The sequence below is a fragment of the Macrobrachium rosenbergii genome, chromosome 12 (assembly GCF_040412425.1).
Source record: "Macrobrachium rosenbergii isolate ZJJX-2024 chromosome 12, ASM4041242v1, whole genome shotgun sequence".
NCBI lineage: Eukaryota > Metazoa > Arthropoda > Malacostraca > Decapoda > Palaemonidae > Macrobrachium > Macrobrachium rosenbergii.
Window position 1 is genome coordinate 73,152,820 of NC_089752.1, and position 15,002 is coordinate 73,167,821.

Consider the following 15,002-nt stretch of genomic DNA (forward strand, 5'->3'; position numbering starts at 1 on the left):
AACATGCAACAAATTGAAACATGACTAACCTGAAGGGTAATTCACAATGCATGATTAAGTAATGTATCAGTTTGAGTCTGGAGTGGCTTGGAAGGAGGTTAGTTGGAAAAGGGTTAGTAGTTCAAAGGCCTACGTGGTTAATGATTAATGCTACGGGATCAGAGGTCACACAGGCTATCTTCTCTGGGCAGGTGCCAGGAACGCTCTGAGGTGGAAGCGGCACTGTGTCAATGGGCACAAGTGCCAAGAGAGTTTATGGCTCTGACTCGCTAAGTGGATTTCTTCCGTCCCTTCTTCTTCTTCGGGGGCCTCCAGGGTCTGGCTAGGCCAGTCCTAGGGGGCGAGGAGGATACTGACTCTAAAGAACGGCCAGGAGTGCTGTCAGGAGCAGGATCAGGGGCAGCCTCAGGGTCTACGGGCTGGTCTCCTACTTCGGCTGCTGCGACAACTGTCGTGGTAAGAGAATCAGCGTCTGCATCCTGGCCGGACAGTTCCTGGTCAACCAGAAAAGAGGTAAGGTCCAGGCCTGCCAGAGGGTCGTCCTCGGCAGGTGGAAGAGTGTGGAAGAAAAAACATCAGGGGTCGGAGGTTCGCACTGTGCGATGATCACAGTTGTGAGATTTGGTGGATCTCCCATAGGAGGATCTGGGTCAGGTTCTGGATCCGGCACTGGCACTAACTCAGGGCCGGGCATGGGAAGTACGCTTGGCAGGGAGCATTCCCCCGAGATAGGCAGAGCTTGGCACTGACCAGTGCCCGCAAGTGGCACTGGCAGCGAATTGGTGTCAGACAAAGCTGAAGGGGGACCTGGGGGATCAAGACCCCTCGGTGTCTCTGGCGTGATTTGGGACAGCGATTCCTGTCTTGGTGAGAAGGTTGGGCCTCTCGGTTCGGTGGGGTTGGCCGCTGCTGCTAGCTTACTGGGGCACTTCGACCATCTCTCAGAGTGCCCTCTTACGTTGCAGGTCCTGCAGCGGTAGTGTGCGAGGTCCCTTTGTGATGAGGGAGTGATTCGTTGGTGGCTGTCCGGTAGCGAGATCTGCAGACTAGGCCTGGAATGTGGATGTGGTGGATTAGGTGCTGTCGCTCTTATGTGAATGAAAGGTTCGGCTGACGGTTGCACAACTGTCACAAAAGCCTGTGTCCCGATCTGAAGAGGTTGTTGCGGATGTGCTGGTGGAAGCAGTCAAGCAACAGAGTGGTGTGGGGGTGGGACATCCCCAGAGGATGTCTTGTCCAAGCAGGAACTCCACTCCATGCTGAATTTGCTTGACAACGCCAAGACAGTGAACTGTGTCACTCCAAGGGGTGATCACCCTGAGCTCAACTGTGGGGATGGTTAAGGACTGCTCGTCCACTCAGGTCACGGTCCACTTGGTGTGCTCCTCTACCTTGGCACTGGCTGGCACTTGGGCCCGATCGATCAGACTAATGTCTGAGCCAGTGTCGGCAGTAGTTGGCAGGTGCACTGGTGGGCTGGAGCCATTCAGAGAAGCCACTGAGACGGACTGTGTCCAGACCCTCTCAGGGTGAGTTCTCTCTGGCGGCTCAGCTAAGGAGGTGGTGGCACTAATCATGTTGACATGCCTGGGCGTGACCACATGTTTTGGTCATGCAGGATACCCAGAAGAAGAGTTACCTGAAGCTCCACAGTCTTGGCAGGTGATATGTTGATCTCCCAGCAGTGATGGTGTGCTGGGAAGACGGTGTTGAATTAGGCGGAGAGGAAGACTGACGGTTGTTGATAGGCTGCCGAAGGTTGTTGCCTTCCTGATTGCTATCTTTGTAGCGGCAATCTGCTTCGGCATGGCCGTACTTTTTACAGATGGGGCACGGAGGTTGTTAGGCAGTCCTTTCTGTGAGCGACTGAAACCCGAGAGGTGTCCGGGCGGCACTATTTTGTGCGACAAGGTGCTGTGGGAGGGATTGTATGTCTCTCAGGCATCAGCTCAGCGGCAGGCTTCCTTGAGAATGGCTGGCTGCTTATCACTAAGATACACAACCAGAGGCCTGGGTGCACTCTAGAAGAGGTCCTCCAGCATGGTCCGGTTGAACAAATCATCAAAGGTGTCGCACCGCATAGACTCAAACCAGCGGGTCCCAGCTTGGGTCTTGTGACAGGCCCATTCTGTCTAGGACCAGCTGACGTTCTTGGCCATACCTCGAAATCATTGTCTGCACCTCTCAGGGGTTATTTCATATGCCTTAGCGATGGCCTCACGGACGGCAGCCATGTCCCCTTGTTGATCTCTTTCCAGGGCTCGGTGGGCAGCCTAAGCCTTCCCGTCTAGGTGCTTTGTAAGCAGTAAGGCCCTCTCAGCCAGGCTGACGTCATAGGTCTCGAAGAGGAATTCGATCTCTTTGAGCCATTGTTCCGGCTCGTCTTCAGCCCATTTCCCCACAAGGTTATTGACTGTCGACAGAGAGGTATTTAGTGCAGATGGAGTGGGACTAGAGGCTTGTTGTGCTGCTAAAGCTTTGGCGCTTTCCTTCCTGGCTCTCTCCAACTCGAGCTCCCTGTCTTTGAGGGCTAGTTCATGCTGTCTTCTCCTTTCTTCTTCTTCGCTTTCATGCTGTCTCCACCGCTCCTCTCGTTCTTCTTCTTGCTGTCTTTGTTCTTCTTCATACTTTCTCTCCTCAGCAATCTGTTCCTTTACAAACCTTTGAAGGGCCAGGCCGGAAAGACCGCCCTCCTTCCCTATATTCCTAAAATACTGGTGCTCCTCGGTTGACATGTTGCTGATGGGGAAGAGGTGCTGAGTGAGTTAAACTGATGTTCCCGGAGGAAAAGGTTTGTGACGAGGAGGAAGTGTCCTTAGTTTATTGGCACTTCAGTGAGTGGCACCTTTAAATGAGGTAGCACTGTGGATGAGTGTGTCGTGTGAAGGTCACACTAGGGGAAAGCGTTCCTGAAGGAAGTCTGAGTCCTTATGGGCGGATAATCTAGTAAATGGAGTGCTCCTGAAGGCTTAATGGTCCTTATGGGCGAAACACTGGTTGTATGGCACTCTGTATCTTCAATACAGGTGCAATGGCTTATAAGAGGTTGCTTTGGTTGGGTGGCACTGTGGGGCCGGTGCGCTCTGTGGAGCAATGCAAAATGTCAGTGCATGAATTTGGCACTGAAGGTGAGGTACTCTGCCTGAGCAGAAGGTAAGTAGGGAGTAAAAGGTAAATGAGAGACTCCAGCAGAAGGGAAGATAAGTGTTTCAGTGATTGGGTGCTTAGCAGTGCCGCAGATTAGTGGCACCGAGAGAAATGGAAACTGGATGTGACATGAGTGGGTAGCTAGTTATAAGAACTAGAGGGCAATGCCTGACATGAGAACAGGTAGGATACGAGAGATGCACTCAATGTGCAGTTTTACCACTTGCAGCCTAAGCAAGTCTAAGATAAGATATACCCCACTCCTGCACTCCAGTTGGAAAACATGTAACGAGATAGATATACATGCGCTTTATAGTGTACGATAAATGATCTGGGCTAAGCACTTGAAAAGAGAGAGAAAAAAAAACTGTTATGAGCGATTATTCGCTAAATACAAGTGCTCATACTGAACGCACTGTGTAGAGGATAAAAATTTTGAAATTCCAGCTGAAGTATTAAGAGAATTCTTTGTATCTGCTTTTATGATTTGTGAGTTGGTTCCCAAACTCGTAAATGAATTATGCCGGTCCCATGTTAAGGTGAAAGGATACGCGAGGGGAAAAAAAAATTTCTCTCTCTCTTTCTCTCTCTCTCTCGGTGAGCGTTGTGTAATGGAACGTATTTGTTATGAAATTTGCTAAAGTGATTTTCTTTTATGCTCAAGAGAAAATAAAGTATTTTGCGGAATTACGTTACGTTAAGGCTTCTTTTGCCATGAGCTTTGAGTATTTACATAATTTCTACTGTCTCGCACGCATCAAAAGCCGTGGTACGGTACGCAAGGGGTTTTTCAAATTGTTTCACAGAGCTTCCCGGGTTACGTTATGGCACACAGGGAGGAGGCTCGTTCCGTGAACTAATGTTGTGGGACTGCTGCGCTCGTGTTGAACAGCTGATCAAGTAGTGAATGGAAATGAAATTGAAAGGAAAACGCTCCTTCTTCAATAATTTGGGTTTGGGATGAAAAGATGAATCTTTTAACGTTAAACCATCAATAGTGTCTTTACTTTACTTTACTTTACTTTAATATACGCTGGGAGGGTGGTTAAAGATTACGATTGGAACTGTTTTATTTCTCCAACACTGGGATGATTCACGCATGCGCCGATTTGAACAAAACATTTCTCGCTAGCCGTGTAAATGCCAGATGTCGCTACACAGTTTCCTGTAAGCTACTGGTTATCTCAAAATTTATCACTGACCAAGGAATTGTACACTACCTTTGCAGTAAATATTCCGAAATAAACTCTTAGCTACTGGTTCTAGCTTACACATGCAAAATTCCCTAACTACACACTCCCTAATTCCTAAGTGGCAACTCACACCCTGTCCTACACTTTGGAAATTTTGCGGGTGGACACTTCGCGCTGACCTATCTGTTTTTGCTAAAATAAAACCCTATACTTTCTCCTGTATTTTGAATGCTTGTAACGATACGAGAATTGTTGCGTTTCTTTAAAGAAATATTAATATCACTTTCCTTATTTCCTTAATGTTAGAAACATGCACATATGCTATTTACCAATGTTCTCCACTCCAATCGCTTCTGTGCCCTTTGAATAATGAAATTATTACCGTAAATTTAAAATAATTGACCATATATTCCCGGTTTCTTCTAGTCTAGCTTAATAGCGAGGCTAATTAACGCTAATATGACTAGATCCTGGCAAGTGGTCGTCGCTGTCATAATTTGGTCGTCTTGGTTGGGGAGAGACTTGAACAAATTTAAAATTTATGACTGCCAAGGAACCAAGTGAGCCCAGATTATGAACAAAGGAAAGGTTATTTGAAAACTTACCTTAGATTTTCCCTGGATTTACATGTAAATGATTAAGGTCGCCATTTGAATTAGAATTCTTTTACAATTTAAAGGGGTTTATTTACAGAGGTTTAGCAATTAAGCAAAGAGACAAACTGAATGCAAAATGGTACCCAATGGGCAGGCTCATTAATTGTATACAGTGAGCAATAATGCAGTAATTGGCAAGCAAGCCAGCTAATTAAGGAAGGCCAATGTACAATACAATTATTCCCGTTATAATAATAACTTGGTTAGGACAAAATTACATTAAACAGTTCACAGGTAATTATGCGGCAAAGGATTGAACTCCAGGATGGAGAAATTAATTCCTATAAAATTTGGCTGGCCACAACGGACTTCAGTAATTGGACTGCAACCAGGAATTTCAGGATTTGAAGGGCAGTCAGAATTATCGGACACAGAGTACAATGGAGCAGCGGGTCTCTCCTGTAAGAGAGGTTCTGGATTAGAATGGCGGCACATACTGAAGGAAATGGAATCCCCCTATAAAATGTTACACATTGTACATGTTAAATATTAACCACTACGCAGCCCAGCAGATAATTATAAGGAAATCACGTAAGCACAGTATGGGAATCGTAACTGATTAGGCTTTTAACACAAGGAACACGTGCTCGCAATCACACAAAGAGAAAATTTAAACACTTATATTACTTAGCCTAATTTGCCCTTAAGTTGCACTGGGGAAGGGATAACTGGAGGCTTAGCGCGGGATCTTTACTGAAATTCAAGGCACCTTATGGGGCGAGATACGGGAGGCCGAAGCAGGACTCTTAACAAGGGAAAATTGCTTTGTGGAGGAAGGAGTTAAAGTTTAAAGGAATGGGAAATTTAAGGGGTTTAAGTAGAAGGGAAAGGGCTGGTTTACTGACTATTTGCGATGTACGAACCTTGACTAATAGATTGTGTGCGCCAACAATTGATTCGGCCGTTCGTCCGAAAATACGTCAGCTCGCGGAAGGAGATGGGCAATAGACTTCCGCCCAACACTGAGATGAGAACATGTCTGCTCTCCAAACCCAGCGGCGTCTTGTAGGGGCCTCAACTTAGGTCGACATTGCCTGCAAACACGTCAAGACAACCAGAAAAGAGGGCAGACGAAAAGATTTCTTAAAGTTAAGTACTTAAAGATTAAAGTCCTACTTGGCAACTAGTCCCACTATACCTATTAACCCTTCCCATCCTAACTACTCCAACATCACGCGATGGGGGTGAGAAGGGGGTTTTCATTGTTCCCCGGATCGAACGATTTTAGGGGGGAGAAAGAAGGCCTAGATATCTATGGGTAATAATGGCTATTATCTGGTTCAAAATATTCTCACTGCTGCATCGCCTGCCATATTGGTGCCCACTATAAGCCAACTGAAATGAGAAATTTCCCTAGAAGTTAGCTAGATAACAGCTAAATAGGAGGGAGGAATGTAAATCCTTGATAATAATATATATATATATATATATATATATATATATATATATATATATATATATATATAATCAGAAAGCTACAAACGTCCTTTAATATCCAATTCACTCTACCTCGGAAATAATATATTTTCATATATGTTACCGAAGGGGAATTTTTTAGTTGATAATAAGTCCACCGTCCCGTGGGGTCTCTTGTGGCCGACTGCGTTAGTGTGTCACTGTAGTCCTGATTCCTCGTCCGTCGCTGGTTCGACCCCATGGGACGGTAGTCCTGATTCCTCGTCCGTCGCTGGTTGACCCCATGGGACGGTGGACTTATTATCAACTAAAATTCCTTCGGTAACATATATGAAAATATATTATTTCCGAGGTAGAGTGAATTGATATTAAAGGACGTTTGTAGCTTTCTGATTGTATATGAATCACGGTGATGTGATAAATAGTCATATATATATATATATATATATATATATATATATATATATATATATATATATATATATATATATATATATATGTGTGTGTGTGTGTGTGTATATATATATATATATATATATATATATATATATATATATATATATATATATATATATATATATATATATATATATATGTCAGTGTTTAAGTCATAAACTTGAAACAATTCATACATTTTATTATTCTTGTATATAAAGGGTTTGTTGGTTTTGTTGTCCTTGGCAAATGTTAGTTTTTGTCAGTAGCTGGCGTTGTCGTTTTGTCGTTCTCTTTGTTCCATATTCCTTGGAAAATTGTTTTCGCTTGTGGTTCGTGTTTTAAATTCACTTCCACCTGAAGCATTCCCAATCTCGGACCGTAAGTATTACTTATTATACAATTTATGTAATTTAAATATTATACAAGTTATGTAATTTAAATGTTTAATGGTTGGAAGTTGTTAATTCATTTGTAATATATTCACTTCTAATTTGTATAAATGCTATATGTAAATTTTATGCTGATTGCAGATTTTATGTACCCTGACGAATCTGCCAGCTAAGCTTGTCAGAATGAACTGTACCTGCCATTTGTAATCTTAATAGACGCTTCCACTAAACATCATAATGTGGAGCCATAATTTTTTACCTTCAAATATACACAAAGGAAAGTTTGTTTAAACTGGAATTTTTTTATTATTGAATTATGTAAACTGTTCATCTAATCAGCCTTATGGTTTATATTTTATAAACCATTTTTCATTTAGAATATATTGTTAAGGTGTTTTTTTCTTTACTGAAATTGGTGGGATTTTCAGGACAGTTAGGTCGTATATGACCCATCTTATTACAAAGATGACATTTCAGCTTTTCATAAGGGTTAACAACAGGATCACCAAATTTTGTATCTGAAAGTGTACTTTTAAGAGGATATTTTTGTTTTTCTCTAACTTTAAACTTAGTTTTCATGCACTTGTTTACACCATGGGCAGTCATGAAATTATCAGCAATTTCAGCCAATTGTTGAGAACCTTTCAATTTCTTAAAATGCAAAAACATTCGCAAATCAGGAGAACAGTTAGTCAAGATCTGATCACAAATCATGAAATCACAAACAGACTCATATGTGTTCTCAATCTCTGAAAGTTCTAACCATTTATCAAAATATTGTCTCAACCGACAAACAAGTTGTAAATAGCATTCACCTATATTGATTGTACCTTCTCTGAACTTCTTCCTATACTCATTCGGATTAACATGAAATGATTTCAATAGAGCTTTCTTTAGCTTATCATAATCGTCAGCTATATCTGAAGCAAGGCTACAATAAGTTTTCAAAGATTTACCTCTAAGTAAAGTTCCCAATAAAGGAGCGTATTCACTCTGTTCCCACTTATGAGATTTAGCTAGTTTCTCAAAGCGTTGTAAATACGTTTCAATATCATCTATTTTATCATCAAATGGAGGAATTTTAGGCAAAGATGAAACAAACCTATTCTCACTCACATTACTAGCACCAGCTTCAAATTTCAATTTAGCCATTTCAAGTTCCTCTTTGTCAGCCAATTCTGCAAATAATTTCTTTTCATTTCTCTCTGCTATTCTTTCATTTCTCTCTGCTATTCTTTCTTCTCTAAGTTTATCTTCTTCTTCTTTAGCAATTTGTTTATTTACAAAAGCTTCAGCACTCTCCTTAGTCAATCCTAACTCAATTGCCTTCTCAAACAATTTTAACATATCCATTATTAGAAAAATACTGAAATTACTATGCAAAAGAAATCATGCTACAACAAGGAATTCAATTAGCTGCAAAAATATGCAAAAATGTTTACATTTTCACTTGTATCAGCAATAGATAAATTTAAACCAGAAATAAATTTTATATTATGTGTTCAATAGCACATGCTAATACACACAAGCCAACTTAGGCAAAATATTAACAAACACACAAGTTAATGTTAACATAGAGGCTAATCTTGTAATATAGCATTTTGCTTTAAAAAAAAATTACAGGATTACCAAAGGCTGAATAACACTACCACAAGACAGCAATGCTTTAAAACGCCACGAAGTTTCTATGCAACTAAAGCACTATGACACATTCAAATTTCACTTAGACAGAATTAAAACAAAATTTAGGCACTCATCAGTAATTATAACGAACATCAAAATCTCGGAAACTCTCACGTAGCCTATCAATCAACAAGATTTCAAAACACAGTATCACTGAGAAACCAGAGGATTTTATGGATCGGTCACTGACCCTAATTCCATTCTACCTTCATTACAAACAAGACTTCTGAAGCCACTGATTATAAATTTACTAAAATATTAAATAATCACTTCCCAATTTTACCACAGCAAATCTAACTGCAAAAATTCTCGAACCACTTCACAACAACAAGAATGTACAAAATACTAAATACCTTACCTCAAAATTCATCAACAAAGCACAATACAATCTGCACGTGAACACCATGTCGACTGAGAGGAAATACAACCAAGTTGTCATCACAAGTACTTATACCTGAAGACACTCCTTCTCGGCCGCAGGTATCACGCACATGATTAACTGCAAACAAAAGGACATCAGCAAACAGTACATCACCATGTATAAAAATTAATCCTACTCACTACCCACATTCACCAGTGATCACGAATGAAATACAGTCAGTCGAAACAAATGTTTTTATGTGTGAGGTATGTGAGTTTGTGAGTTTGTGATATATATATATATATATATATATATATATATATATATATATATATATATATATATATATATATGTATGTATATGTTATATAGATATATATATATATATATATATATATATATATATATATATATATTATGTATGTATATATATATATATATTATATATATATATATATATATATATATATATATATATATATATATATATATATATATATATATATATATATATATATATATATATATATATATATATATATATATATATTATATATATATATATATATATATTATCGGTGTTTAAGTCATAAACTTGAAATAATTCATACATTTTATTATTCTTGTATATAAAGGGTTTGTTGGTTTTTTTGGCCTTGGCAAATGTTAGTTTTTGTCAAGGACAACAAAACCAACAAACCCTTTATATACAAGAATAAAAAAATGTATGAATTATTTCAAGTTTATGACTTAAACACTGACAATATATATATATATATATATATATATATATATATATATATATATATATATATATATATATATATATATTTATATATATATATATATATATATATATATATATATATATATATATATATATATATATATATATATATATATATATATATATATATATATATATATATATATACATATATACAATCACAAACTCACATACATCACACATAAAAAAACATTTGTTTCGACTGACTGTATTTCATTCATGATCACTGGTGAATGTGGGTAGTTGGTAAGTGGCAAGGGTATTCATATGGGATGATAAACAGGTTTGGAATAACGATGTTGCGTGGGATTGAAAGGATCAATCCTGTAGTGTTTCATATATATATATATATATATATATATATATATATATATATATATATATATATATATATATATATATATATATATATATATATATATATATATATATATATATATATATATATATATATATATATATATATATATATATATATATATATATATATATATATATATATATATATATATATATATATATATATATATATATATATATATATATATATATATATATATATATATATATATATATATATATATATATATATATATATATATATATATATATATATATATATATATATATATATATATATATATATATATATATGTATATATATATTGTTATGAAGTGTTCAAGCACCTGGTTATTACACAAATATGTCAACAAATCTGTTGTACAAATGATAATATCAAAAGTTACCTCACATTGACCAAATACTTGAAACCTCATAACAAAGCTTCGACTGAATCTGTGTTTCCTAAGAGTGTCAGTGCATCATGTAGGTTTTTGTTTTGAATCAGGGATGGCTTGAGGGACCCAGCGACAGCTCTGGACCTCAAAACCGCTACCCTCAGGATTTAGACCTGGAGTGACAATGTGTGTACCGTCATCTGGTGAAACAGGCACTGAGTCGGCTGCTACCTGGGCTGCTGCAACAACCTGGACAGCGGTGGTGCCAACTAGTTCTACTAGCTTTTGTTGCATGGCCACCACATTGGTGACCAATTTAATCAGGACTTATTGTAGAGATTTGTCCACCAGAGGCTTGGCTACTGGGGACTGTGATGAAGTAGAAGAGGTGGATGTAGGTACGAGTGCCTCGCAAGTTACAAGGACCAACTCAGGTATGGGTTGTGAGGCAGTGCTGGGGAACGAGCTCCCGCTGTGGTCAGGGGAATCCAGAAAAGACCCTACTGAGCTTCGGGCTAGCTCTCAGTTGGACACTGGTGGCGGTGCCAGACCAGTAGACAGGAGGGGGGCTGGATTGGAATCTCCTGGAGGGAGATTGGCACTGAGCACTGGCACTGACGCTAAGGCAGGCTCAGGCACCGGATTTGGATATGAGACAGGATTTGGATCTGGTGTGGGCTCAACGACAGTACTGGATGGAGCAATTGACTGGTCAGACATAGGCACTGGCTGCAGCTCAACGGCAAGGCATGAATGAACTTCGGCACCTGATGGAAACTTGCATGGTGTAAGACTTATGGTAGGCCCAGAACTGGGCAGATAAGGAGGGTCCTGTCCTAAGAGATCATAGCCTCCAGGAATTACATTTGCTACTCCAACTGTACAAATCCTAATTTTGTGGGGTCTAGCAACCTTCAGTCGGACTGTCGGGAGTGTCAGCCTCCTGTGTTCTTGGATGATGGCACCATAGTGTACCTTATCTCGCCTTATGAGGGAGATTTGAGCATCAGTGTCTTCAAAATCTGAGACCTGTTTAGAGGAATAATGACCTCGGTGTGTAACATAAAGATGAGGAATGTGTGGCTGCTAGAGCAACAATTGTGGGAGTTTTATTTCCAGGACAATCCTTAAAATTCGAGCAATGTCCATATTTCTGACGTGTGTGGCAATAAACCTTACTGTAATCCCTATGAGGAGCGGTCACGGTGCGAGCAGGCTGGGAGTTCTGATTAGAGTGGGGCTATGCCATGGCTCCTCCTTTAGCTTTGCACTGGGCTGTTAAATCCCCTATCTTTTTACAATTAGCACTTACAGGTGCATTAGAAGAGGGCCCGTTTCTTGGGCAGACTGATAAGGCAGTGGGGTCAGGAGGAACTATGCGTCTATTTGAAGTGCTGGAGGTAGGGTGGTATGTCTTGTAGGCATCTGCCAGTCAGTAGCACTCGGTGAATAGTTTTGGTTACTTTCCTCCGATGTACAGGGCCAAAGGCCTGGGAGCATAACAGAGGAAGTCTTCGCGCTGCATTCGATTTATTATATCCTCCAAAGTGTCGATCCACTGTCGTAAGGTGCAGGTCTTTTTATAGGACCAGTTGGCCCATGTCTGACTGACCTCCTTGGGAAGACCTCGCCATCTTTGCCTCCAGTGCTCAGGTATGATTCCACATGCTACAGCTACAGCTCACCTGACCACTTCAAGATCTCCCTTGTCACCGTTCTCTAAGGAATTAAAGGCATCTTGCCCGTTTCCTGTCATGTGTTTTGCAAGTATCATGGCCTTCTCAATATCAATAGGCTTGTACTCCGAGAAGAGCGTCTCCATATGGTCCAGCCATGCTTTGGGATTGACTTTGTTCCATTTAGGCACGGGGTGACTGATACTGGAGATAATTGAAGGCTCAGAGACCGGGGCAGGATGTACAGCTTGGTGTTGGGGCAGTGCCATGGCACTGTCCTGCTTGGTATTTTCTAGCTCAGCTTCCTTTTCCTTCAGAACTAGTTCATGCAGTCGCTCCTTCTACTCTTGTCTCTCCTTCTCCTTTTCTTGTGCCAAGAACAGCTCACGCTTTCGCTCTCTTTCTTCCTCTTGGCATTCCTGTTCCTCTCTTTCATTTCATAATCACAAATCAGAATACAGCATGCATTAGATCGCTAATTTCCTACCTATTGAAAAATGATAAACAATTTAAAACACTGTGGTTCTAAAACCATGTTACCTTCTGTACTGGTTCCTGATTGCCTTTTCAATTACAATGTTGCAGGTTTGAATCAACTGCTAAGATTTCGGGGGTGGGGGGGATAATTTCTTTACTTTAAATCTAATCTCATTGATTAGCAGCGTGCTGGCAACTGTCGCCTCTGTTGTGGGCTTCAAGGGGACGACTGTGTACTGGGCCTTGAAGTAATAACTCTGTCCTTACAAGAAAACCATTAGCAAGCCCACTGATTGACAAAATGCAAGATTAAGCAATAAATTGAAGGTTGCCAACTGAAAGTGAGGTTCTTAACAGTAATTTATTATTTACAATCACAATATGGAAGAAATTACCAAGGAAAAATGAACACTCACTAAATTAATTAACTTGGAAATTAAACAACAGCAATGACAGTGAAATGGATAACATGTCACAATTATGACCACTGGCCATGTGCAAGTGGTCCTTTAAGCCAATTAGACAATACTTCTATCAACCCCGGAAGGGCAGATTCTTCAGGCAATCTGGAACACAGAAGCAAGGCTAGGCTGGTAACGGCATTGATAACACTCCTAGAATGAGATAATTCCAGGTAAGACCAACACTGAGATTATAATCTCTCTATAATGGAATAAATGCAAGAATTGGAGGGAGACCCTTGACTCCACTCACTTGCTAGCAAGTGGGGAGAATCATGTTATGCACTGTCAAGGAATTCACACTTTGGGATAGTAGATTCCTGTTTAAGTTGAAGAGACAAGAATTTATTGAGACAATAAAATGTGTGAGAGAGAGAGGTGAGAACACGAGTCAAAGAAAAAGATACTGGCCAACCAATTGCCTTTCTGGGCACATACGAGGGGGGACCCAAAAGTAACCGGAATTGTGTCATAGAATTTTATTCAGTTATTGTTACATGTTTACAGTCTTATCACCTTCAAAGTATTCTCCATTTGAAGCAATGCACTTATCCAGACGTGTTTTCCACTGTTGAAAGCAATTCTGGAACTCTTGTGAAGTTATGGCTTTTAATGACTCCGTCGTTTTCTTCTGAACCTCTTCAACGTCTGCAAAACGTTTTCCTTTGAGGGCTTTCTTCATTCGGGGAACAAAAGAAGTCACAGGGAGCAAGATCGGGTGAATAGGGAGGGTGGGTAAGTGTGGTCATGCCATTCTTGGTCAGAAACTGTCTCACACTCAAGGCAGTGTGCGCTGGTGCATTGTCGTGATGAAGCCACCACCCTCCACTTTGCCCCGGCCACACTTACCCACCCTCCCTATTCACCCGATCTTGCTCCCTGTGACTTCTTTTTGTTCCCCCGAATGAAGAAAGCCCTCAAAGGAAAACGTTTTGCAGACGTTGAAGAGGTTCAGAAGAAAACGACGGAGTCATTAAAAGCCATAACTTCACAAGAGTTCCAGAATTGCTTTCAACAGTGGAAAACACGTCTGGATAAGTGCATTGCTTCAAATGGAGAATACTTTGAAGGTGATAAGACTGTAAACATGTAACAATAACTGAATAAAATTCTATGACACAATTCCGGCTACTTTTGGGTCCCCCCTCGTACAACCTTATGTCAATGCGACTCAGGTTATCAGTGACATTTGGGAATTGGCACTATTTATTCAGTGTGAGAAAGTGTGAGGGGTTGTTTGGGCAAAGGTTATCCGTGATTAACGACTGCTAGTTGGAGTTTAACTGAACTCAAGATGGCAGTGACCCCGGTGTTTTAAGGTCTCAGTTGTTGCTGGGGGTATTGCTTCCAGCGGCAACATTGGTGTGTACCTGAGGATTAGGAAATAGGCGTGGCCAGAAGAAGGGTCGAAAGAACTCAGCTGGAGATAGATTGAATTTTAAGATAAGACAGGAAAACAGCTATCTACCGCCCACATGTGTTCCTTTGGGACACATTAAACCCATCCCTAGAAGAAGGTGAGACTGTTAACTCTCCTCTGTTAACTCCTAGGTCCATAGGTATACCTCCCTCTCCTACTG

At 40.3% G+C, this 15,002-nt stretch overlaps 1 protein-coding gene across 1 annotated transcript in view; it reads right to left on the reverse strand.

Annotated features, from left to right (window-relative positions):
* The window catches only part of LOC136844074 (uncharacterized), a 3,873-nt gene extending 2,065 nt beyond the window's left edge, over positions 1-1,808 (reverse strand). Inside the window, exons 1-2 of the mRNA XM_067113087.1 lie at positions 1,640-1,808; positions 1-1,173 (exon numbers count right to left, since the gene is read on the reverse strand). The exon at positions 1-1,173 is cut by the window's left edge and continues 1,199 nt beyond it. Coding sequence (XP_066969188.1) covers positions 428-1,173; positions 1,640-1,808 — 915 coding nt within the window. The 3' untranslated portion in view covers positions 1-427. The remainder of the gene's footprint in view (positions 1,174-1,639) is intronic.
* Between the last annotated feature and the right edge of the window lie 13,194 nt (positions 1,809-15,002).